This window comes from Argiope bruennichi, chromosome 10 (genome assembly GCF_947563725.1).
Source record: "Argiope bruennichi chromosome 10, qqArgBrue1.1, whole genome shotgun sequence".
In the NCBI taxonomy this organism is placed as follows: Eukaryota; Metazoa; Arthropoda; class Arachnida; order Araneae; family Araneidae; genus Argiope; species Argiope bruennichi.
This window is the reverse complement of record NC_079160.1, coordinates 13,959,338-13,986,096: the sequence shown is the minus strand read 5'-3', so window position 1 is coordinate 13,986,096 and position 26,759 is coordinate 13,959,338. Positions and strand designations below refer to the sequence as shown.

At 32.8% G+C, this 26,759-nt stretch overlaps 1 protein-coding gene across 1 annotated transcript in view; it reads left to right on the top strand.

The window, feature by feature from the left end:
• The window catches only part of LOC129988083 (monocarboxylate transporter 9-like), a 37,943-nt gene extending 11,877 nt beyond the window's left edge, over nt 1-26,066 (top strand). The window contains exons 2-5 of the mRNA XM_056096202.1: nt 10,090-10,302; nt 15,142-15,285; nt 17,279-18,400; nt 25,820-26,066. Coding sequence (XP_055952177.1) covers nt 10,110-10,302; nt 15,142-15,285; nt 17,279-18,400; nt 25,820-25,992 — 1,632 coding nt within the window. The 5' untranslated portion in view covers nt 10,090-10,109 and the 3' untranslated portion in view covers nt 25,993-26,066. The remainder of the gene's footprint in view (nt 1-10,089; nt 10,303-15,141; nt 15,286-17,278; nt 18,401-25,819) is intronic.
• The last annotated feature ends 693 nt before the right edge of the window (nt 26,067-26,759 follow it).

Here is a 26,759-nt window from a genome sequence, read left to right as displayed (position 1 = left end):
ACAATACTGTTTATGTGATTTTATTATTTATAATATTTTGTTTTTATTTAATTACTTTATTTGTATTTTTTATTCTTTGTATATTTATTCATACAGTAAAGATTAATACTGAACATAGATGGCGCAGTATGCGCTAACCCATATATATGTTTGGAATGTGGGGGAGGCGCACTTAAGCTGTTTTTGTAAACTCTTCTCCCTGAGAGTTGGTGTGAAACTGGTGCAAGTAGGCACCGCTCGCTCTTTTGTTAGCGGCAAAAAGAAATATTCGTTCGCTCTTTGTTAGCGGCAATTTCTACTTTAATTGTATATAGTATTATGTGTTACCTTATATATGTGAAGTCATCGTCCATGTGTTGTTATATGTGTGTGTGTGCAAAATAAATAAGAAAAGAGACAAGAAGGCATCTTTCCTTGGCTTAAATACACACAACCAGCTACATAAAATTGGAGGCACCGACGAGATGTCAGCATGAGAAACAGATAAGTTTCTTTCATTTGTTTCTTATTATTATTGATTATTAGTTTGATGTTTTTAAAGAGAAGAACATCTGAAGAGTTAATAAGAAGTTCTCGAATTGCGAGCGAATATAATTTTCTTTAGTTTCGGTTCCGTTTCGCAAACGATTTGTTATATAATTTCTTTTCAACATGGACGATCCGAAAAGATATAAGGAACACATAACTCAAATTAAAGTCGCAAGAGGCAAGGTTAAGGCCTCCTTAACTAGATTAGAACATTCTGCAGATGAATTAGAATCAAAAAATGAAGTAGTGATTCGTTTGCAGAGGTTAGAAGAACTTTTGAAAGAATTCGAAAAATTAGATTCAGAATTAACTATTGAGGATTCTGAAATAGAGGAATTCGAAAATAGATATTTTTCCTTGAAATTAAAGTTTCAAAATAAAATTGATGTTTTTAATACATCACAATTTACTTCTGTTGTAACACAAAATTCTTCAGTTCAATCTATTTCGAATTTTCGTTTACCAAAACTTACTATTCCAGTATTTTCTGGTAAATTTGAAGATTGGATGAACTTTAAAGATTTATTTGTATCCACAGTTCATTCGCAGCTTTCACTAAGCAATAGCCAAAAATTTCAATATCTAAAGGGTTTGCTGTCTGATGAACCCGCTTCTTTAATTAAGCACATACCGTTGTCCAATGATTCCTATGAAGAAGCATGGGGAAAATTAATGGACAGGTATGATAAGAAGAAGAAAATTATTAATGCATTAATCAAAACATTTTTGGAACAAAAAGGCATCTCTCAAGCCAATTCAACGAATTTGCGAAATATAGTTGACACGAGTGATGAGGTTTTGAGAGGGTTAAGATCTTTAGGAGAAGAGGCATCTAGCAGAGATCCATGGCTAATTCATTTGTTATTGCAAAAATTAGATCCTGAAACAAGAAGACTTTGGTCCGTGAAAACTTCAGAAATAGAATTTCCTACGTGAGAAGAATTCTTAGAATTTTTAAATACCAGATGTTCATCTCTTGAATTAATGGTTTATAATGAATCTGATGCTAAAATTCCTACTAAGTCTAATTTTGTTGCATGTGGAAATATTCAAAGAAATAAAAGTGATAAAAATTGCTTGAAATGTTCGGGAATGCATAAATTGTTTAAGTGTATTAAATTTAGAAATATGGATTTGAATGCTCGGAAGAATTTTGTAAAGCGACACTATCTTTGCTTTTTATGTTTGAATTCTCATAAAATTAAGGATTGCACTAATAGCCATTTAAAGTGTACCATATGTAAAGGAAACCATAATTCACTCTTGCATGAAGATGTTAAAAGGGTAGTAAAAGGGTTGCAGATGTTAAAAGGGTAGTAAATAGTGCACGTGTTTCAGAATCCGAACGCGAAAATAACGATCAAACCCCAAAACACCCCTCCGAAGACGACATCTGCAAAGGGGGAGAAACGCAACGCAATAAATCAGTGGAACCTTAAAGGCCTGTTAGTTCTAGCACATGTCTAAACAACTCCAAATTTATAACCTTCCTTCCCGCGGCAAAGGTTTTACTGTATAATAGTGAGGGTGATTCTTTCTTATTCAGAGCTTTACTAGATAGTGGTTCGGAGTCCAGTTTTGTCAGTGAAAATGTAATAAATATTTTAGGATTAAAAAGAAAGAATGCTAGAGTGACTCTAAGTGGGATAAGTGGGGTTCAAGCAGAAACCACACGTGGCTCAGTTAATTTAAAAATTGGGTCAAGATTTAGTGAAAAATGTTTGACAGTTAATGCTTTTATTTTAAATAAGGTTACTTCTCAAATCCCAGTTGAGAATATTAACATTAAAGAATTAGATTATTTGAAGGGCATCCCTCTGTCAGATGAAGATTTTTCAAGGCCATCAGTATGTGATATAATTTTAGGTTCTGATTGCTTTTTCTCAATCCTTCGTAATGGAAAAATTAGTGGGTCTGAAGGACAACCAATTGCGCAAAGCACAATATTTGGTTGGGTTGTCGCAGGTCAGATTCGAAGAGATTCTATTTCATCATCGTACACACAATCGCATCTGATTTCCATTGAAAATGATTGTAACATTGATTCTGTTTTGCAAAAATTTTGGCAAATGGAAGAGTTGCCGGATAAAAAGTTTCTTATGTCAGATGAAGAAGAATTTTGTGAAAATCATTTTAAATCGACTTGCAGGATAAATGATCAGGGTCGATTTGTTGTAAGATTACCTGTTTATAAGGACATTAATCAGTTAGGAGATACAAAGGGAATGGCTATTTCTAGGCTTCTAGCTATGGAAAGGAAATTTAAGTTTAACTCAGAATTTGAAATGGAATACAAGAGTTTTATGAGAGAATATGAAGAATTGGGGCATATGTCACCTAATAAAGATTTTGATTCTTCTAAACCGAATTACTTTCTTCCTCTTCATGCTGTGCAAAAGAAAGACAGCATTACAACCAAATTTCGAGTTGTGTTTGATGGATCCTGCAAACCGCCTAACTTTAATTCGTTGAATTCAGTTTTGGGGGTAGGAAAATTATTGCAACCAGATATATTTACTATTCTTGTCAGATTCAGACTAAATAAAATTGCTTTCACTTCCGATATAAAGCAAATGTATAGACAAATTTTAATTGATTCAGAAGATCAAAATTTGCAAAAAATAGTGTGGAGAAATTCACCTGATTCCACTATTAAGGAATACAAACTTTCTACTGTAACTTATAGAACTTCATCCGCTTCATTTTTAGCTACTAGATGTTTACATCAAATAGGCTTGGATTCTCAAATTATAAATCCTGAAATATCTAAAATAATTCAAAATTCCTTTTATATGGATGACTTGATGGCTGGAGCAAAATCTAATGAAGAAGCAATCGCGTTAATTCAAAAATTGTCGGAAATTCTAGATGTCCGAGGATTTCACTTAAGAAAGTGGCGTTCTAATTCTCCACATGTCTTAAATAATTTAGCTGAATGCCTGAGTGTTAATGAATCTAATGTGGAAATTCATCCCGAAAACTGTTCTAAAACTCTGGGACTTATTTGGAACTCTTTAACTGACTGCTTTGTTGTTTTTAAAATTGACTTTAATTTTGAGAATGAAATCACCAAAAGATCTTTTCTGTCACAATCAGCAAGGCTATTTGATCCTTTGGGTTTTCTTTCACCCTGCACAATATTAATAAAAATCTTTTATCAGCAGTTATGGTTGCTGAAACTTGATTGGGACAGTGCCTTACCGGAACATTTTGCAGTTAAGTGGCGTAAATTCAAAAAGGAATTTCAGCAAATATGTCACATTTCTATTCCGAGATGGCTTCTAACTACAGAAAAGGAAATTACTCTTCATGGATTTTCGGATGCATCGGAATCAGCATATGCCTGTGTAATTTATGCGGTTCAAAGAACTGATAATGGTGTTACTAAAGTCACTATTTTAGCAGCTAAAAGCAAGGTAGCTCCGCTAAAGCCTGTATCCATTCCACGGCTGGAGTTAAATGGAGCTCTCCTGTTAGCCCGATTATTATCTGTTCTAATTAAAACTTTTAATGATAATGTTATTAATATATATGCTTGGACAGATTCTCAAGTTGTTCTTTCCTGGTTGTCTTCACCTCCTCGAAATTGGAAGCCCTTTGTTGCCAACAGGACTTCAGAGATCTTGGACCTCATCCCTCAAAATAGATGGAGGTATGTGCCGTCAAAGGAAAATCCAGCAGATATAGGATCCAGAGGTTTGTCTCCTAAGGATCTGCCAGACTGTCGTCTATGGTGGGAGGGCCCTACTTTCCTAACATCATCAGAGGCTGACTGGCCAAAGCAACCAGTATTCAAAACCAATGACTCTGTCCTTAAGGAAAAGAAAAAAACTGCATGTGTATTTGCTGCAATTTTGAAAAATGACTTAATAGATTCATTAATTGAAAAATACTCGTCATATACTAAGTTAATTAATGTATTATGTTTTTGTATTAGATTTATAAATAATTGTAAAACTGGTAAAGTTAATAATTCTACAGGTATAATTGAACCTATAACTTCAAAGGAAAGAATTTTTGCTCGTAATATTATTGTAAAATATGTTCAAACTGTATTTTTTGATGCTGAAATCAATTGTATAAGGTCAAACCAACCAATGCCAAAGAAAAGCCCACTATCAACACTTTGTCCATTCATTGATAAGGACGGGTTGCTCAGAGTGGGAGGGCGTCTTCAAAATGCATCTTTGCAGTATAATGCAAAACATCCAATCATATTACCTAACCAGCATAAATTAAGTATTCTGATTGTACAATATTTTCATATTTTAAATTTGCATGCATGTGGTAATTTGTTAATGGGTATTTTACGCCAAACATTTTGGATATTAAATGTTAAAAGAATAGTTAGAAAATGTGTATTAAATTGTGTTGTATGTTGTAGATTTAGAAGTAATATGTCAAAACAAAAAATGGGAGATCTTCCTGAGGGACGAGTGACTCTCAACAGACCATTTTTTGTCTGTGGTATTGATTATGCAGGTCCAATTTCTATATTGAAACACCGAGGCAGAGGAGCCAAAACAACGAAAGGTTATATGGTTGTATTTGTATGCTTTGCTACGAAGGCTTTACATTTAGAATTGGTTACGGATTACACGTCCGATTCCTTTATTGCTGCATTGAAACGTTTTTGCTCAAGAAGGAGCACACATAAACATATTCATTCGGACAATGGGACTAATTTTTTAGGAGCTAAAAGGAAGTTCAAAGATTTATACAACCATTTATCTAAAATTAATCTAGATCAAAAGATTTCGTATTTTCTTTCTCAACAGGAAATTGAATGGCATACTATCCCTCCTTTGAGTCCGCATTTTGGTGGACTCTGGGAAGCTGGTGTAAAATCGGTAAAATTTCACTTAAAGCGAGTTTTAGGAAATTCAAACTTAACTTTTGAAGAACTTTATACTTTATTAACTCAAATAGAGGCGATATTAAACTCAAGACCCCTAGTTAGTGTAGATAATGATGATGTAGATAACTTAAATGTTCTAACACCATCTCATTTTATAATTGGAGGTGTAATTAATAGTCCACCTGAGACACTGGAAGTGTCTACACTTTCATTAAGGAAGCGCTGGGATATTGTCCAAAAAATGAAATTAAATTTTTGGAAAAGATGGCATATCGATTATTTGAGCTCGTTACAAAATAGGAGAAAATGGAAAAATTGTTATCCAAACATTAAAATCGGTGATATTGCAATTATTAAAGAAGACAATATTCCCCCAGCAACATGGCCTCTTGGTAAGGTTGTAGCTATACATCCTGGTAAGGATGGGGCCATAAGAGTAGTTACATTAAAAACTTTGAAAGGGCTTTTTAAAAGGCCTATAGTTAAACTGTGTATCTTACCTGTGCATCAAGAATGACTTCTTGATGACCTGGGAGTATGTTTATGTGATTTTATTATTTATAATATTTTGTTTTTATTTAATTACTTTATTTGTATTTTTTATTCTTTGTATATTTATTCATACAGTAAAGATTAATACTGAACATAGATGGCGCAGTATGCGCTAACCCATATGTATGTTTGGAATGTGGAGGAGGCGCACTTAAGCTGTTTTTTGAAAAAACTTGACCCTGAGAGTTGGTGTGAAACTGGTGCAAGCAGGCACTGCTCGCTCTTTTGTTAGCGGCAAAAAGAAGTATTCGTTCGCTCTTTGTTAGCGGCAATTTCTACTTTAATTGTATATAGTATTATGTGTTACCTTATATATGTGAAGTCATCGTCCATGTGTTGTTATATGTGTGTGTGTGCAAAATAAATAAGAAAAGAGACAAGAAGGCATCTTTCCTTGGCTTAAATACACACAACCAGCTACAAATACGTTTTTTTAAAATCATGTTAAAAATTCTTTCACTTCCACCAGCATTGTATTTGCGAGGATTTGAGAAGAGGGTATTGGCGGTGTTTTTTGTAATGGCCCGTAATTTTTCACTTTATATCAGCAATTCCGTAGTTTCCATTAAATTTCTACAACAACTACGGGAATTTCTCTACTATTGAAGGGTATGATTTGCTACAATAATTCATATATAAAATATCAGAGAAAAACTTATAGCCTTGTCCTAAAAGTGACCATTCTGAATTTTTCTGAAGTGGAATGTATTCAACAGATTTAAAATTTCTTCTTTATTCTTTAGATAGTCTGACATCGCCGTTCTTTAAATTGTGGAAGCGATTGCTGCTCAATTCCATAAGACAGCTGAAATGCAGGCTCGCACGCCTTATTCCTTTAGAATGAAAAATTTTATTTTAAGCTTGAAAAATTTATTAACTCAATCAAAATTCTCTTCAGACAGTTTTGTTTGCTTTGCACTTGTTATGCAAACATTTCTTGTGTGAACTATTAACAAATGTAGATACCGCGTAGAGCAGCTGAACTGAAATTTCCATTAAGGGGGAGCTCATTTTTCATCACTAATTAAAGTGTAATTATTAGTAATTTTACCACTAATTAAAGTATAATTAGTGTTTGCCAATGAAAGTGGAATTAGGGATTTCTAATTAAAGTGTAATTAGTGTTTTCTAATGAAAGTAGAATTAGGGATTTCGAATTAAAGTATAATTAGTGTTTTCTAATTAAAGTGTAAATTTAATTACAAGCTACCAAATACAGATATCTATCTATCTCGGTGTTACTATCTTTAAAAGGGCCATTCTCATATTGAGAACGGAAAACTATCATTATTCTTGTGAAAACAAAAAATTAAAATAAAATGTCATTTTTACTCTTTCATTTTAAAAGTGAATGAATCTAATAACTAATTGATACCGCAAGATACTTTAATGTAATTTTTCTATTTTGAAACCAGCATTTTATGAGTACTATTGTTTATTTTCTCTCATACAGTTTTGAACTCTTATCAGTCCGTTTTCATAACCTCTTAATATCCACTGGTAGATGTTTTCAAATAATTTTTGTAATTTTTTAAAATTAAATATCATTATTAAAAGTGAAAAAAAAATATTTCTAATCGAGGTAGTTAATCCGTACCCAAATGTACCGTACCAAATTCAAGCTTACATACTAATAATGTTGCCATAATTTTGCATTTTAGAAATGTACTTGTAATATTAAAAATGTTATTTATGATGAAAATCACAAGAAAATTTTTTATTTTGCACATATAAGTAAATATCCCATTTTATACATCTTACTCAATATTTGCCTTTACATCTATTTCAATTATATTACATCATTTCATTGCATTTCATCTGATAAGGCAATTCCATATGCTCAGGGTTCAATAACTTTATCTATCAATTAAGAGAGTAGCGTAACAAATCAATTCTATTATTTACAGCCTTATATATGTATAAAAAATTGTTCTCATCTAGTTTGTATTATTTATAAATATCAAATAACTGTTCAATAGTTCCTCAATAAAATCGGAGAATAAGTCGCTAAAAAAAAATCGCTAACAGGTTGTTAGCTATAAGAGGCTACTCTACTGTCGCTTTTAAAAGTCCACAGATTTTTATCGGGTGGATCCTAACACAGAAACCTGAATCACACGAAGCTTCTCAAAAAATCAAGAACAACTTCTCCGGACACCGATGTCTCTCCGAATTCTAATTCGAAGCCTCTTACTGCTCTCCTCTCTTTGACTAAAAACAAACAAAAATACCGCCTTTTATTTTTGTCAGATATGCGCCTCCGATTTTCTCATTGGTGAACTTGAGTTCCCTATCACCCAACAGCTGCTCAGCAATGCTTCTTCAATGGTCTCCACTTGATTGTGGGAATGTCTGTTAAGGAACCATCTTTGTAGCCTACCCTTCTGGAACACATGTTAATTATATTCGCAGCTATACTCTGTTTCACCCTAACTTGGCAGTATTGTAAAAGGCAGAAAATGTGACGCGTTGGGAAAGAGTTCCCCATCAATTCCGACTTTAAAATAGTTAAAATGCTCAGAAATATATCAAATAATATCATAAATTACAGAAATCCTTTTTTTATCAGTATGTATTTAAAATTATTCTCAAGTTAGAAGTGTTTATCTGTTAAGTATTTTGTAAATAAAGCGAACGAATAAAACGAAACGATTGGCATAATAAATTCCACTTTGGCTAGAACCGGTCTTCAAGGTCAAATATTTGACGCGCTTTTCTTTTACGTTTCCGCCAACTCAGCTTCATTTAGTTTCCAACCATTATCATCTTTCGTACTTTTTTATTCTCGCTTTTTTACCAGCTGATATTTTTGATACTATTAATCACATTAGTAGTTATTAGTTTTGATTGTTGAATATTTATTCGATTTGTCATTTCTATTCACTTCTAAAATGTCTGAAAAAGAAAAAGTGTTATCACCGAATACGCTGTGCTCACCGATTTCGCTCAAGACGAGTGAAATCAACAAAAAGTGCAACATAAAAATAGAAATAAAGGCATCCAGTTCTTTAAGTACCCCTGGAAAGAAGCAGCCAGGCTCAGTAGGTAAACATTCAGGTCATTTTATGAAAAAGTAAATATAATGATGTAAAAATGATGATTTTAAATTAAAATATGATGATTTTACATTAAAATATGATGATTTTACATTATCCTGTATCTGACGAAAAATCCATGCATTTATTCGTAGATATGAGATCCCAACATTAGATAAAGTTTTAAAAGATGTGAACGATCATACAGATATCTTTTCTAAAAACATTAACCGAACTACGCTTTACCGAATATTGAAAGATTTAGGGTTTTCTTTTGAGAAACGATGAAACGAAATGAAATAACTTTAATGATTTATTAAAATAATGTATTAATAATATTGAACAAAATGATGAAAATAAGGACAAAATTAATTCTCTGATTTAAAATGATAATATAATAAAATTAATAAATATTTACTGTTTGGCGAAAAATTTGCGAGATAAAGTTCCGCCAGCGATCTGCATTTCTAGTAACTTTATAGTTTAAAGTAACCCAGTTCCCCTCACAGCGACTGTGATTCGGCATGCCTAGAATATACACTGCTGCCAAGTTAGGGTGAAGCAGAGTATAACATCGACTGAAGTACAACTGGTTTTGACACTTAATGACAACAGTTGCTGGTTATAGATCGTCTCTTGATGACATGAGGAGTCTCTCCATAAGAGAAAAAAATTTAGTACCTGGCTGTTTTGACGGTCTTCTCCCTTGAAGGCATGATGGAACTATTTGTACCGACTCGCTACACATCTGTTTTGCCACATCTGGATAGTAGCAAATAACCAGACTCAATGATTCTACTAGTGAAAAAGAACCACATCTGGCGGTCCGTAGACATTTAACTATGTGTGGGTAAACGGGTGACGTTACATCTGGCTGGAATGCCAATTACCATGCGAGGAAAATGGGAAATGTTACAAGAGAAATGGCGAGCTCGTAGTTGCGCCATCTCTCAGAGAACAATTTTAAGTCTTTCCCCATATACATACTTCAGACTTGAATGTTAATAAATCATATCTTTTAATTTAACGTGAATTTCAAAAAAGCACCAATTGGGTTTTGAGGGTCTTAGGAAGATAAAGTAAAGCATTTGCTTCACCAATCTTTCTCTTTTTCAGAGTAGTCACAGGGATCTACCATGAAATCAACTGGATTGAATAGTCGAGACAGCTGGCTCGCAACGATGGCCTGCACGTTCATCAGTTTTCTTTGCATGATGCCAGTGAAGCTTAGCGGCCTGCTCTTTGTCGAGATTCTGGAACGCTACAACACCGACAGGGCAATGGCGTCCTACCCGCTTTTCCTATGCATGGTGGTAAGGTGTTCGGGAGGTAAGTTAATTATTAAAATCTGAAATAACTAGCTGGAAAGGTTTCCACAAAACTCTATGGTATATTCTTTAATAATTACGAATTTATGTTTTAGAAGACCCTTTCTTCTTACAATCGATTGCAAATTGGCTTTCCCAAAATCTGACTCAGAACTATCATTGCAGTCACAGAATCTAATACCGAATTTGATATATTTAAGTCATTACGTTTCTGAGTTATATCATTTCCATGCTTCTGAAAATATAGACTGATAGATGTCCAACCCCTTTTTGGATTTGGCTCAAATTTAATGCGTATCTACATTATAGATGTTAAATCTGTGTATACCAAATTTTATTCATCTAGCTCCTTCCTTTTTGTAATTATCAACTTATATGCGAACAGTCGGACAGAAAACTTTCTCTGAATAGATTTTGCTCGACATTTCATTAAAATCTACAAAGTCGGTGTATTGACCGTATACTAATTCCGTCCTGAAAGTTGTTTCTAGCTATCATTGTCACAAACAGACAGATGGACGTTCCCCAAAATGTGTTTTTTGAAATTAGGAAAGTTCAAAACGTGGAGATCTGTCAAAATCTAAAGTTCGTATTCTTTGGCGATTGCAATACTTTCTCTATACTCCGTATATCTTAAGTAATAATAATAACAATAAAAAAATAACAATTTTAAAACTTGCATTTAGCATTGCGGTAATTTTTACATAAATTTAATCAATTTGATTTTTTTCCATTTCTTGATTTTTTTAAATATGAAATTGTATAATCGACCATTGGCGTTTTCTGAAGTACATAAGTTTGAGAAAAAGGTGATTTCAAAATTCTATAACATTTATAATAATTAATTATAAATTGAGTAATTCAGTATTAAAGCAATCAGATAAAACAGTTATACTTTTTGGCATATAAATAAGTGTTTATAAAGCTATGTAGGATATCCTACGGAACTATTTTGTTTCGCCATCATTTGATTCGGTTGTCCCATTGTAGGACATGATTCAAAGCGGGAATTGTAAAAGGTTAGATCATTTCCCAGAGGACGATAATTTTTATTAATACTGCATTCCAGATCAACGCCATCTGTCGAGCTTACGAAACGCCGACACAACTAATATTCAGGCAGAGGCCCACTAATCACTGTTCGACGAAGACTTTTCACGCTTTCTAGCATCCGCGCTTGCTAACTATGCGGTAAGTTGTTTCAGTCACATAACGCACTTTTTTTAGATTTCTAACGTCCTCTATTATCTAACTTTCTGTTTCTTTCCTATCTCCATGTTTTAATCCATTTCCTATTTCCCTGTAAATACTCCCTCTGTAAACTTTTCCCTTTAACTTTAAATAAATTCTTTTATTTTTACGAAGTCTCTTCATCCTTCGTTTGCATTATTTTGATCTTAGTCGTGAAACGAACCCGTAAATACTAAAAGGCCCCTAGACACCTCGCCACTAAAACCCCCGCTATCTGAAGAATCTAACTTTTTTGGGGAGATTTGGTTAGACTCCCACAGCTATTATTAATAAAGTTATTTTATTAATTTTATTGATGATTAATTCATCATCTCTAATAAATACGTTTCATAATTTGTTTGTTGATATGACTAAATTTTATGTCAAAAACAATAATGCTGGTCTGTAGAAGATTAAGAACATCAACTTGAGTCTTGAACTATCAGAAGTGTTTAGTACAATACCACTAATCATTTACATTGTATTTAGCGTTTATTATACCAGATTTAACTGTTTAGTTTTGAATAAAGAATTTATGCATTAATTACTGTTATGAAAATTTGGAGGTTGTATTTCGGCTTATTATTTATTATTTGTACTTCGTCTTTGATCCTATTTAGCTTGATAAAAATAAATTACACATGATGTACGATAAAGAGAATATTTGATCAGAATTAAATGGATTCTATATGAAGACACTACTTAAACATTAACAAATAGGATACAGACAAGAAAAAAAAAGCATTATCAATTGTAGTTTTCACTTTGATAGCGCCATTGTGTCTATAATTTCTTTTTGCATCTTTAAATTAGACCTTTTTGTTTTTTCCTTATGCATGTGGTAACTTGATCGAATTAAAATGACTTTGATGTATTTATTTAAGTCATTAAAAGAGATCTCAAGAAAAAAAGAATATTTTTCAGAATTCAAGTCATAAATGAAGTGCAATTTTCTAATTATGGTTACATGTTTCAAAAATAAAGTATCAAATTTACAGTGTATTCGCATTATAGTTTCAAATTTTATACTTTACACATATTATTTAAATGGAAGTGCAATTATGAATTTCTTGCATTTAAGTAAGTTTCCGTGTGAGGACCAGGATTAAAGCAATCTACCTTACAATAAACTTTTACACCCCTATGTCGAGTTTTATTTGCCATTCTAGAGGAAGATTCGTTTTCATATTATTGTTAATTTATTAAATTAACTATTACTATAAAAGCTGTATATTAGTAAAAACTCTTACATTAATTTTTGGGAATCATAATATACCTGATTGTATTTTCGAGCTCGCTAAGCATTAAAAAGAATCCTTGCATTCATTTTTGTATAATTATGAAACTTATGACTTTTTGGGGTACAGAGGATTAACTTATTGTGAAATAATTTCCACTATACCTACCTTCTTCAACAACTATAAATTTATCATACAAATTTTTGCTTGTTCTGTGCAACGAAACATGCAGGGATGTTAAAAAACTAAAATCCGTTTTCAATTTTTGCCACGAAATCGCTGCATTCCTAATTTCATGAATGCGCATGCACTTGGTTGAGGCATTGACAAAGAGTTGATGTCATTTTTAGATTGCTAAGAATTGCACCAAAAGTTTAAAATGTTAAAAAAACAATGAACATCCTGGAGTTTACGAGTTACATTCTGTCATTCGCTTCCTTAATCCCATAACATACAACTACGGGCATAATCCGTAGAACGATGATTGGGCCAAATGTAAATAACATAGGCATAGTCTGTAGTATGATGATCGGGTCAAACTTCAATATTACGGGCATCGCCCGCAGTACGACGGTCGCGTTGTAATTTTCCCCACCACAAATCATACCATATACATCATCCATTGAAGATTATTAATTTTTTGTTATTGATTTTTGTATAAACGATGATTACGTGAATTGTTAATTTATTCAGGAGCTACAAATAAATGTTATTGATTTATGTTATATTTTAGAGATTGATAATAATTCTTTTGTACACCCACCACAATTATTACATCAGGTTGTAAATTGCCTATCAAATATCCCATGAAATTAAACCAGTTGTGTCTTATACATAGTTTTTACATTCCGTAAGTCGTGCGCGTGTAACTTAGGATCGATTTGCCGAACAGTAGAATGGCTCGAACTCAGCGTGACCTTCTTTACGTTTAAGGCCTAAACTTTTGGAATGTAAATAGTAGGTTAAGGGGTTAATGTCAAGAACACTGAACCAAATGAAATTCACAGAAAAAATTGTGAAAGATAAAGAACAGTTTAAAGATAAAACGCTATCCGTGATTTGGTGATAAAGGGACGGGTGCGAAGTTTTAATGAAGAACGAAAATATTCAGGATGAAGAGAAAAGTAAATCGGGGAAAGGGCGGGGGGTTCTATTTGATTCTGATTCGCTTGAAATAAAGAAAATAAATAAAGGAATAAATAATAGATCATAATAATAAAGAAATAAAGAAAATATTAAGATGAAAAATTAAATTGTTATTATAATACTGACAAGGCATTTTTTTTTCAAATTTTATGTTTATTTCTTGAACAAGAATACTTGCATGTATCATCGTTCTATAACGAGGGTATACAAAAGCTTGTGCCCATCAATGATGCAACAAATGCGCCAACAATGATGACAACTATATTTTTTAAAAAAACAAAACCTTATACTTCATTATAAAATAACGAAGATTTTCTATTAATTTTTACTTTCTCTTATACGGAGTATAGAGAAAGCACTGTAATCGTCAAGAAATTTGAATTCGAGATTTTGATTAATCTCACAAAGTCCGAAAAAGATTTCCTGAGTCCAAAAAACATATTTTTGGCATTATGCCTACCTGTCTGCCTGTAGCAAAGACAACTCACAAACGCTCTCAGCTTGTCGGATGAAATTTGGTATATGATCTTTGCACCACATTGTAGATTTCTTTCAGATTTTGAATAAAATCCATTCTGAAGAACTCTATCTATCCATCTGTTCAAATATAAGTTTACACGAGACCTGAAAAACAGAGAGATCTACTTGAATAAAATTCACTATATTGATTAAACTAGCGTACTGCCATCTAATTATCAGCCAAATCCAACGAAGGATTGAACAGCTATAAATTTCTACCTTTAGAAGCTTCTCAATGCTATAAATCTAAAACGTAGTGATTTAAATGCATCAAATTTGGTATGCAATTTTTGTGACCAAATTGCCAAAATTTTGTTTCATTCAATTAGGAAAAAAGCGTCTAAAACAAAAATTTGAGTTTGGATATCATCAATCGCATCCCAAGGATTAATTGTCAAAAAAAAAGCGCCAATTATCATACTATAGGATCAGTAAAATTACAAAATTCACGCCAAAAGTTAATATTTTGTAGCTGTTGTTTGCCAGTGCTATGTAAAGTGTTCTCTTCTATGTTCATGTTTCGCAACTTTTTGCGGGGGAAATGGGGTAACATCTTTATTAGTGAGTATGCGAGAAAGTTTTGGAAAGAACCCCTCCCCCCCCCCCCTGGTTTTAAGTGCATATCCGGAGACTTAGTTTCTGGATATCCCTCGCATTCTTAATTTTGTGTTAAATTTAAAACGTATCTCTTTTTCATCCCTTTCTAGGACCTATCACCGGATACTGTGGTGAGAGGTTCGGCTTGAATGCTGTGATCTTGACGGGATGCGTCCTCTCAGCACTTGGAGTTGGCGCTTGCTTCCTGGCCGAAGACATTATCACTGTGATCATTTTTCTGGGGTTAGTCTACGGTAAATTATAAAAGACGGAATTTATGTTTAAAACTAGTTTTAATAGATCATTAGAATAAAGCTACGGGTTGTGAAGAAAGCAGAAAATATTACACATGCAACCAAGCGTATCTGACAACATCCCCATCCCCCATTTCTTTTAATCGAAGTATTATGATCACCAAAACGTTTGAGAGATTTGTACCGTACAAGATTATTCAAAAAGTTTAACAGATTACAACAAAACAAAAAATTTAACAAAGGTTTAACAGAAAAACAGATTTAAAATATTTATTTCTAACTAGCTGGTACCCAGTGCGTTGCAGCCACATAAAAAATAATTTAGGAAATATCGTTTGAAATTTGAAATGGCTCCCTTGTTTAATTAGGAATGATAAAAAGAATGACATTATTTTCTTGTCGACGATGAATACATTCATTGAAATTGAATGATATATAATGGAGAGTTATAAATAATATTTAACAAAGTTAACAAAGTTAACTTGTGCCTTTTTTGGCCTTTTGAACTGGTGCTGAGTCTTGTTGAAACGTCCAGTTTACATTGTCAAAATGCTTTTTGGCCCACAGAAGTACGACAGCCTCTAGAATGTACCATTGGTACACTTTTTAATTTATTTTAACGCTCTCATCCACAAAAACCAGAGATACTGCCCCAAACCATGAGCAACTTTGGATGTTGACATTTGCTGAGATGCTTGGAGCGTCTACAGGCCAGATCCTATAGCTCTAAGAATTATGAGCTTGTTGGAACGTAAAGAGCTTCTCTTTAATGAAAGAGAATCACTTGCGGCCCGACTCAAAAGTTTTTGGCATCTTTGGAGTCGCACGAGTTAGTTTTCTTCAGTGAGAAGCAGAACTTTTTGGAAGTTGTGAAGCGTCTCCAAGCTCTATTTTTTGCCTTTCGCCGCACTGATAGGTCACTTATTCACATTTCAGGAGCGATTTTTGGAATGGAAATCCTTGGATTTAGCTGAACTCGCTTTTTGATGATCTTAAGGTTACTGAAAGAGTTCACCATACATTTTCATTCACTTCTTGGACGTCGCCTATCATTGCCAAGCTCTTTGAAATGACAGATTGCATCAGACATTGCTTGCCAAGACACATTAAATTAAGCAAACGAACGATTTGACACTGTCGTTTTCTCTGCTTGTACAACTGGAAAATCGCAGACCTTTTTCTTGACATTGTAAAAAAAAGCCATAAAACAATACGTGAACTAAGAGATATATTATAAAATATTTTATAATTTAAGTGGTAGACAAAACGAAAAGAACACAAATTAAAAAGAAATTAGTTAACTTTTATTCTATGATGCAATTTTTTTTACCGCATCCTGTATAATGAATTATAAATCAAAAATAAGAAATATTTCTCATAAAAAAAGTTTTCTTTTTAGTACATTAGAAATTATTTATATTCATTTTGCGAATTGAGTCATTTTGAGTCGTTAGGTAGAGTAAATCATGAAGCACTTTCTTTAATAAATTGATCAATTTGGTTTCAAATTTCAGCGCTTTTCTTTACATTATAATAGTATCAATAATATGTTAATGGCTTATTTCTGATTATTTTTTAATTTTTGTGAAAATTTACATGTTACTATTTATTTATTTATTTATAATGACTCATGATAGAGTGGCATTCACACATAATATTATATAGGCTGATGCTAGGTGCTTATAAATACTATAATAACTGAGCAAACGCAATGAAATCCGATAGGAGCCTGTCCAGTTACATTAATTCTAATACTTTATAATTCATAGAATTCATATGTTTTACAATTTAATTATTCGTGAACAAGGCTAGTATCTTTTTAATCGGCCTGTCTGCGGGTCCCTTCAGCTCCAACAGTCCTTGATAGTTGCCTAATGGGAAATTCTCTTCTTTTTACATTAAATCTATTTTATTCGTAATCTTGATATTCGGTTTCCAAAATTTTTATACTTTATTTAATTAATCTGAATTGAAATGTATCATTATTTTTCAGGGTTGGGAATGAACTTAAACACTACCCTTTTTCCTCAAGTCGTAAAACAGCACTTCAATAAGAACGTCACTTTCGCCATTTCAATGACCATGTTCGGGGGATGCTTTGGAGGTTTCATCATCCCGCCACTCATAAAGTGGATCTTCCAATCGTATGGTGTCTCTGGTACTTTTCTTATCATGGGAGGAATCATGTTAAATGGTGTGCCCGCCACAATGTTGCTCAAAATATTGAAACCGAAGAAGAAGTCTGTTCAGATCAGCCAGAAAGAAGTCAAGCCTTTGGTAGCAGGGCCTGAAGAACTCGTTGATGCAATCAAAATAAAGAATATCGATGATGAGAAACAGAAAAATATTGAAGGAAAGAAAGAGCTTTGCATCTGGGAACTGAGAGATATCAGCAATAACAAAATACCGAGCTCTTTGTCATCAGAGCTGATAGATGATGAAAAATTATTAAATAATGGAACTACGATACATTTTAAACCCCATCTAATAGAAGATAAGTTGCTTAAAAACAACAAAGACACATTAGAACAAACTGCCACTCTTTTACCTAAGTGTATTGAATCAGTTCACGAAAATACCGAAAACAACGTTCCGTCTGAAGCAAAAGTAGCTAACAAAAAACCGGTGTCCAAACAAAAGGCAGCCCTACAATCTCTGACTATATTTTTAGACTTCGCGTTTTTAACCATGCTTGTAGCAATGAGTGCCGAAGTCATCATTCAGGTGTGGACGTTGACCACTGTGTTGGATTATGCGAGAGACAAAAGCATCGACAGAATCTACGAAGTGTATTTTCTAATGGCCTTGCCCTTGGCAGAATTGTTTGGCCGAGTATTTTTATCTATGATAATAGATAGAAATTATCTTACTAAAAACAATTTCACAATCCTTAGTTTCATTATATTGGCTGTGGTCGTGTTGATCATGGTATGGGCAAAGACCTTTGCTGTCATGATGGTGGGAATATTAGCATTTGGACTGGTCACCAGTGGACTTCTGTCAGTGTTCCCAATGCTTATTTTCGAGTTTATAGAGCCGAAGAACTACACAATGGCTATGGCTTCAAAGTCATTTCTTTATGGTCCGATGAGCTTCTTGTGTTCTCCTCTAATAGGTAAGAATATTTTTTTTATTAATGATGTTTCGACAGAATACCCAGCTTTGAAAGGGCCTACTTTCGATATTCATGATGCAGCTACCAATATCATTTTTCAGTAATTGACATGAAGTGTTCTTAGGATGCTGCATGAAGATGCTGTGTGTTCTGAGTATTTAATAATTGACTGAATTTTGGGAGAAGAGGGAAAAAATGGAACGAAGACTTTTAACTGGTCTAGCGATTAGCCTATCTCAACCAATAGTATCGTCCTGCTATACCACCACAACCGCTTAACAGCTGGCAAAGAGTACTCATGAAGAATAATCGAAGAAGTTCAGAAAACTGGAGCATTTTAGACCCAGAGATCCCAAAGGATCAGATGGCCTAGTTGGAAGTGTGACAAGAGCCCCAATTCCAGGCCGACCCTTTATCAAGTCAATGCCGATCCTTCCAAATCTGAGAAATTGAATGAGACCACCATCCATTTGGCGCTTGACTGTTCATTGACCCTAGGCGTGGAATGGGTGAAATTTCACAGACTGTCCGCTCCCACTGACCCTCGGATCTTAAAGTGCAAATTTTAGTTTAGACCTGCATTACAGTGAACTGAGACTCGTCTTTATCTCATGGACCCAGCAACTTAGAGGCGCTGTCAGAGCAACAGTTTCTCTGTGATAAAGATAATTCAAAAAGATTGAACTATATGGATGAAATTTGGTATTTGGTCTTTACATCATAGTTGCAGCTTTTTATCAAATTTAAAAAAAGTCATTTAGTCGAAGTCTGTCTGGCCGGTTGTTTGAATATAAATTGGTGCAATAACTACAAAAAGAAGAGAGTTAATTGAATTTTAACCATTTAACATCTATAGTACAGATAACATATCAAATTTTGCGACAAATTCAGTAATGGGATGTCCGTCTGTCAGTTGCATTTTCAAAAGCATAAAACATTTCAAACGTGATAACTCAAAGACTCAGTGAATTAAAAACAACAAATTTAAAATGTAATATTTTGCTACTCCCATTCTAGTTCTGTGTCAAGTTTTTATCTCAACCGATTCTAAAAAAACGGATTTAAAACAAAATTCGATTTTCGTATATTATTAACCACATGCCAGAGATTAATTGCAAAACCTCGCCAAGGATCACACACAGATTCATCAAAAATTATAAATTGATTCCAAGGTTAATATTTCTTAACACGCCAATACCATGAAAAGCCTTCTTTGACATAACACTTTCATTAGAGAGTATGCGAGAAACTTTTGGGGGGAACATTTCCATTGGTTCCAATTTGTGATGCGTCACATGTCACAAAGACAGAAAATAACGTTGTCGGATTTTGCTGAAAATTTAATATTAATCTATAACTTTGATGTAGGGATCACATTCACTAGTCTAACTCATCGTAACATCCAAAATATCACCAGGTCATTCACCACGAATTTGATAGGTAACCACATTTTAGATGATAAAATCATATTCTGAATTTTAGTAATCCAGTTTCAATTATCGTGTTGATGGAACTTGGGTGGGCGCACATACTTTCGATTTCGTTGAAATTTTGACAGAATTTACTATTTCATGTGCAAACTACAATTTTTATTTCATTGGTCCAGCTCGTTGTGTTTTGTGTTTGTACATGTTACAACCAAAGAAAGTGATCTTCAGAAAACTTGACAGAATTTACTATTTCATGTGCAAACTACAATTTTTATTTCATTGGCCCAGCTCGTTGTGTTTTGTGTTTGTACATGTTACAACCAAAGAAAGTGATCTTCAGAAAACTTGACAGAATTTACTATTTCATGTGCAAACCGCAATTCATATTTCATTGGCTCGTTGTGTTTTTGTGTTTGCATATATTACAACCTGCGGAAGTGATCGTCGGAAAACTTTTTCGCATACTGTATAATATAGGTGAATTGCAGTTTTAGATACGTTTTTTCTCCCCAAACGATTTTGTTGCAGCAAGTCCATTATTCTGTTTTTCCATGTGCTTACTGGTGGGTTTGAGAACTCAGCTATGATTTCACAACCGATTGAAACCAAAATTTGACCAGAACTACATCTGCAGTAACAAAATCACATACCGAATTTGGCCTAGTTAAGTCACGGCCTAGTTTATGAGCTATCGTGTTTGTTGTTGTTGTTTCTAATGGCACTTGTCATAGATAAGCCCGCTGACGAAATTAGTGATTTTAAGCCGAGAGAGCGTCTTTCGTTTTCAGTAACGCCATTTATGGCCAAGAGTTCGTCTACTCGCGCGTCGCAATTCCTTTTACGGGGAGGGGGGGGGACTTCATTCATGCATTTCATTCACTCATCCTGAGATCATAAATTAGACCTAAATCAGAGAACGATCACCTCTAAACCAGTACTCCGAATGGTATTACTTCTGATATGAAGGACTTTGTGTCCACGGCAGATTTATACGTGCGCCAGCCACTACACACATGGAAAGTCTTCGGCCGGCGGAGTTCGAACTCACAACCCAAGGGATGCGAATCCAACACCCTACTAACCAGGCCATCCCGGCCTGCTATCGTGTTTTCATGCTTCTGAAAATACAGATTCGGCAGACATTCAACTCCTTGAAGCATTTGGTCCACCATTTGATAGTATCTACAATTTCTAGTAGTATCTTCTACGTTAAATCTGCATGTTAAATTTTATCCATTTAGGTGTCTTCGTTTATTAGTTATTGTGTCAACTGTTATTGGAACTGCTGGACAGACAGACTTCCTTTGAAAGGATTTTGCTCAAACTTTGATAGAAATCTACAAATTTGGCCTAAAGAAAATATACTAAATTTTTTCTCTCTGTTTCAAAGAGTTTTTGAGTTTTCTCTGTCACTTAAAGACGGATAGACAATTGGACATAATGCTAAAAATGTGTTTCTGGAATTCAGGGTGGTCTAAAACCGATTCATCAAAACATCAAGTTCGAATTTCTTGACAATTGCAATACTTTTTCTATTCTTCGTATACGAAAAAGTTTGCGCTAAATGCAAACTGTTAGAAATACCACTATATCTGCGTTCTCTCTTTTGTTATAACTCAATGTTCTAATTAGTGATTGCAATACCGGACCAAAATTTCAATACCGGTATTCGGTATTTTATAGATCTTAATACCGGGATACCGGTTTTAATACCGGTATTAGAAATTTTAGAAAAAGAAAGAAAACAAGGTGTTTCTTTGTTTTATTTGCCAGTTTTATAAAAGAGTGTAATATCACAAAAAATAATATGGAACTTATAAATTATAACAGTATATAAAGAATCACAAAAAAGTAAAGAAACAACTTATTTATTTAAATCACAAAAAAAATTGTAAATATCACTATTCAGTCTGTAGTACTAATACAAATTTTTGAAATATGATCTTAAAAAACATAAGGCATCAGTTGTACTGTCATTAAAGCTGAAAAGTAATTTTGTGTAAAAATTACCAGCTGTCGTAAACGCTCTTTCGGCATCTACGTCTACGTTCTTCAGATAGTGATTTGTGCTGTTCTTTCATGATTGCAACATGAAATTTATTGTTGCATTAGCTGTTAATAAATTAAAATCTCTCCGACATAATGCATCTAGAGTCAGTTTTATTGGAAGTAGAACTGGTATAGTTCTGGATATTAAGACGAATTCACTGTCTGAAAAAATTAATTTGCAGGTTTAAGTTTATTATTGCTTTTTGGATTGGATTTCTAAATTTCAAAAACCGTTCCATCATTAGGAGTAAACTGTTCCAACGTGTCTTAGAATATATTATTGACATATATTCTGTTTTATTTTCAGTTAGTATATATATTTTTAATATGAAATTTTTTGTAGGGGAAAGTTTAAATATCTTAACAATTTTTCGAACTTTATAAATTATAGGAAGCAATTCTTGATATGTTAATATTTCATCCTCATTAGCAATATCTTCTTCCACAATTACATTGTCATTATCTTCATTGTCAATATCACTCTCACTCTTACTCTCTTCAATGTCGGAATCCGAAGTTTCTATATCCACAATATTTGGATTCTTCTATTCTTTATTTTTTTGGTATATTTGGTATTTGGTATTTACTCCTAATTGAAATCCATGAGCAAAGCACAATTGCTGATTTGCACCAATCAACTTTCCAAATTTTTTCATAACTGTTGCTCCATGAGTCGTTATAGATACAATATCTTCTTTCAGGGAAAATCCATGTTTCGCTAATTTAGATTTAAGCCATTAATTAGCTAATTAATTTCGCCAGTTGGGGAGACATAAAAACAAAAACGTATACTATTTTGCTATGTTGGCGATCCCTGTGGAGACAATTTAAAATATTTCTAGTAAATACCGAAAACCCGGTATTTAAACTTGTGAATACCGGTATTACGAAATTGTAAAATGGCTCAAAATACCGGTATTCGGTATCCCGGTATACCGGTATTGCAATCCCTAGTTCTAATATAAGAAGAAGATTCTAAAAACTTTTCACTGTTGTGAAGGAAACCCAAATCGTTTTCATTGTCTCATCAAATTTTTAAACACGTGATTTGTTGATAGCTGAAGGTGGATTTCATGTAATATCTATAAAGTTTCAGTTACATCAATGAAAAATTTCTTAATATGACTTCTATGATCATAAAAAATAAAATTACAAAACCACTAATATTAAAAGATAGATGAATTAGATATTTTCGCTTTTAATAGCGCTGTGATATTATGGAACAGAACTCCAATAGAAAAATTCATATACAAAATGAACTGAACATATGCAAAACCCTTAAAATAGTTCGGTTTTCATGTCTGAGAATCTGAGGGAATCATGTAGATGAAGTTTTATCTAAAAGATGTAAATAAAATTAAACATAATCAATATCTTTGGCGAATCAGCTGGTCGCCAAAAGTGACTATGATAATGTGCCTGCGACTATTTCTCTGTGTCTATTGGGGCTCTACAGCTCAGACCGATAGACCTACAACCAACAAATATTGCTCGGATATATCTTGGAGGATGGGGATGTGCAATTTGGAGCTATTTTTAAAGCATTTTATTAGAATTTCAATTAATTAAAAATTAGCTAAATTTTGCCGTTTTTCCACAATAGCTTTCGAAAATATAACTGCATAAAATTGCTTTTTACATCATTTAAAAAAAATTAGAATTTTTCTTTGTAATAAAATGAATTTAATAGTTGTACGAATGTTTCCAAAATTTAGCAAATTTATATATTTTATTTTCAACAATAGATTACATTTTTTTGCTCTGAAATTCAAACCGTTTTCCTTGTTTCATTAAATATTAAATCGTCTAATTTTCTTGCATTGTTGAACACTGGAGAAGAACAAGATTTCTGTTCAATATCTGTATAATTTATAAAAAGATAAAAAGTAGATTTACAATACTGCAAAAGTTAGAAGATTAATGAACCGCACATTTACATTTTTAAAAGCATGACGATGTTACGGAGTAGGTCGCATTTGGAAAGATCCATTTACAGGTTAAATATGAAGCTATGAAAAACAACTAAAATAAATTAATTCTAATAATATTGAATATCTAACAACTTAAGGGAATCGTGAACTTGGGAAAATATATCGAAACGTTTCAAGTGAAATTGAATTGAATCAATATCCTCGTGTGGTGGCCAAAGGCGATAATAAATTTTAAATTTTATTAAAGATTTCAAATAACCAAAACAAAAAATTTTTTGCAATTTTAATGCAATAATAAAATTCTTTTTTTTAAATTCTGAGGAGAAAGTTTTAACTGAGGGAGATTCATTAATTATCGGATTTGGAAACTTCCTCCTATAAGTGAAAGTTAAAATCTAGAAAAAATTCTCTCAATTAGAAAGTTTTGATGATAAATTCTAAAGTGTCAGCATGTCATGGTAGACAGGAGGCTGAGCGTGCGCGTTAAATCTGCCGTCGAGGTTTCGCTGATTTGGTGTTGAATATTGTCTCAAGGATCACGTGACCATGATTCAAAATCAGGAATGTAATCCTAAAACAACTCTAAAATTACTTCGAAACAGGATGCTAAATGAGTCGAATAAAAATACACCAAAGAGATTGGTTTCCCCGAAGATTTCTCGCATACTCTAACAAATGGGTTATCCTCTCTTCTCCTCGAATCAAATTGTGATCCTTGGGCAAGGTCGAGAACGCAGAAGTTTTTATTTTTAAGAGTTCAACATAATTGTAGTAAAAGACAGAAAAGTGAGTATGCATTTGGATCACCTATTTTCCCCTTTCGATTGGAACGGAAAATTGACACTGGACGATAATTCAAGTAACACGATCACGTGATTTTTATTTATTTAAGTTGTTCATTTTTGAGTTATCACGTTTAAATGCCGACTGGCAGAATGAACAGACCACCAGACTACAAAGTTTTAGGCAAACTTGCTGCAAGCTTTTTCAAACATCTATACTTTAGATGTTAAAATTATGTGCTAAATTTTATCCATCTAGCTCTTTATAGTTTTTGCTTTCACCTGTACTCGGACATCTAGTCAGACTTCCTCTGAATGGATTTCATTCAAAATTTTATAAATATCTACACATTTGATGCAAGGTTCTATATGAAATTTCTGTCGGCCTCAAAGGAGTTTTGAGATTTTATCTTCACTGACAAAGTTATATACGGACATATTTTTTTAAAAAGTTGTCCTTCGGACTAAAAGAAGGTCTAAAATAAGGAGATCTGTCAAAATTTTGAAAATTTTTTAACGATTACAACACTTTTTTTTTATATTTTTTATATGGATGAGTTTTCAAATTATTAAATCAAGTTTATATCTTCATACTTTTAAATGCAAATCTCTGTTTCCAACAAATTCAGTATTCTATAGTTTAGCTTTATATACTTTGATTGGATCATTGGCAGATTTTGAAACCATATAACGGCTGTTTTTGGACAAAGCTTGGTTTTCTGAACCATGGACAGATGATAACGAAGATACCTGATCTTACATCCTACTGTCCATACTTTAAGTTAAGAAGAATAATAAGAAGAAATCATTATTAAACAGTAAATAACTCGAATATGGGAATGAATTATTTAATAAATTTTTAAGTATGACGAAAGGCAGTCAACTATTTACGAAAAAGGATATCAATGAAATATTTACCAATCTATTTTAAATATAAGTTTTAGCATCTCTATAAAAAAATCATAGCAGATCTGTATAAATTTTTTAGAAAAGTGTCTGAATTAATAAATATTAATTTTATGAAATTTAAGAATTTATTAAAATTTAATTTTAGATGAATTGAAAGCTATACTCTTCTGGCTATATATGTAATTCGTTTGAATGTATATATATGATAGATGCACTCATTAAAATTCTGTATTATTTCCATTTATTGGGGGAGGGCAACTATTTGTGATTCAAAGCAACAGCCTTTTGATTTTTTTTTCAAAATCTGTTCTGTCCTAGGTTACTTTAGAGGCACCAGGGGATCCTATGACTGGGTGTACTACATTCAAGCCATAATGTCTGTGGTTTGTGCTATTCTGACGATGACAACGCCGTATTTAGCGAAGAGAAGAGACCGGAAAAAAGCGAAAAGGCGTGAGAAGGCAAAGTTAAAATCTTCGATTAATGCATAAATGTTCCAGTGGCTATTTCATCTTGTTATATAGTTTTATTACAGTTAAACAAATTAGTAAATAAATATTTTTTTCATTTTTATTTTTTTACTTTTTTTTTATATGCAATCATAACTCATGACATTTTCGTCATACAGGGTTTATGACCTATTTTGTCCTTTTTTGAAAAATACAATATATTTCAAAAAAAGTGGTAAAGCTCTACTTCCTCAAATATTGTACTTAGACATGTATTTACTATTAAATAAGGTAAATAATTGTTTGAAATAACTTTGGATTCTGTGAAATTTGAAAACAAAAATTTATAAAAAAGCAAGTTTAATTTTTATTCAACCCTTGTACCGTAAAATTGAGATTTAGTAAAACTTTTCTCTTGCATTTATCTATGTACACAAAAAGTTCCATGCTTATAATATTTTCCAATAAAATTTACAAAGACTTATTTATTTTTGTATTTAGAAAGATTATTCACAAATTTAATTAGAGGCATTTTTAATAATTTGCATACATTTTTTTATATTTATTTAATGCAGAAAAACATACATTGTGTATTTGTAGTACATCATCTAGTCATCATGACTTGAAATTTGCATTCACTGGTTCACTTCAGCTACTTGACAGCTGCGGCTTCGACATTATAAGGAAGGGAAGATAAGAAATTCAGCTACCAAAAATTCAACATTTAACATTCGATTAGACGCGCCTTATCTACCAGATACGTGATTACTTCTTCTTTCAATAACTAAATGATGCTACGTCTGAGAGAA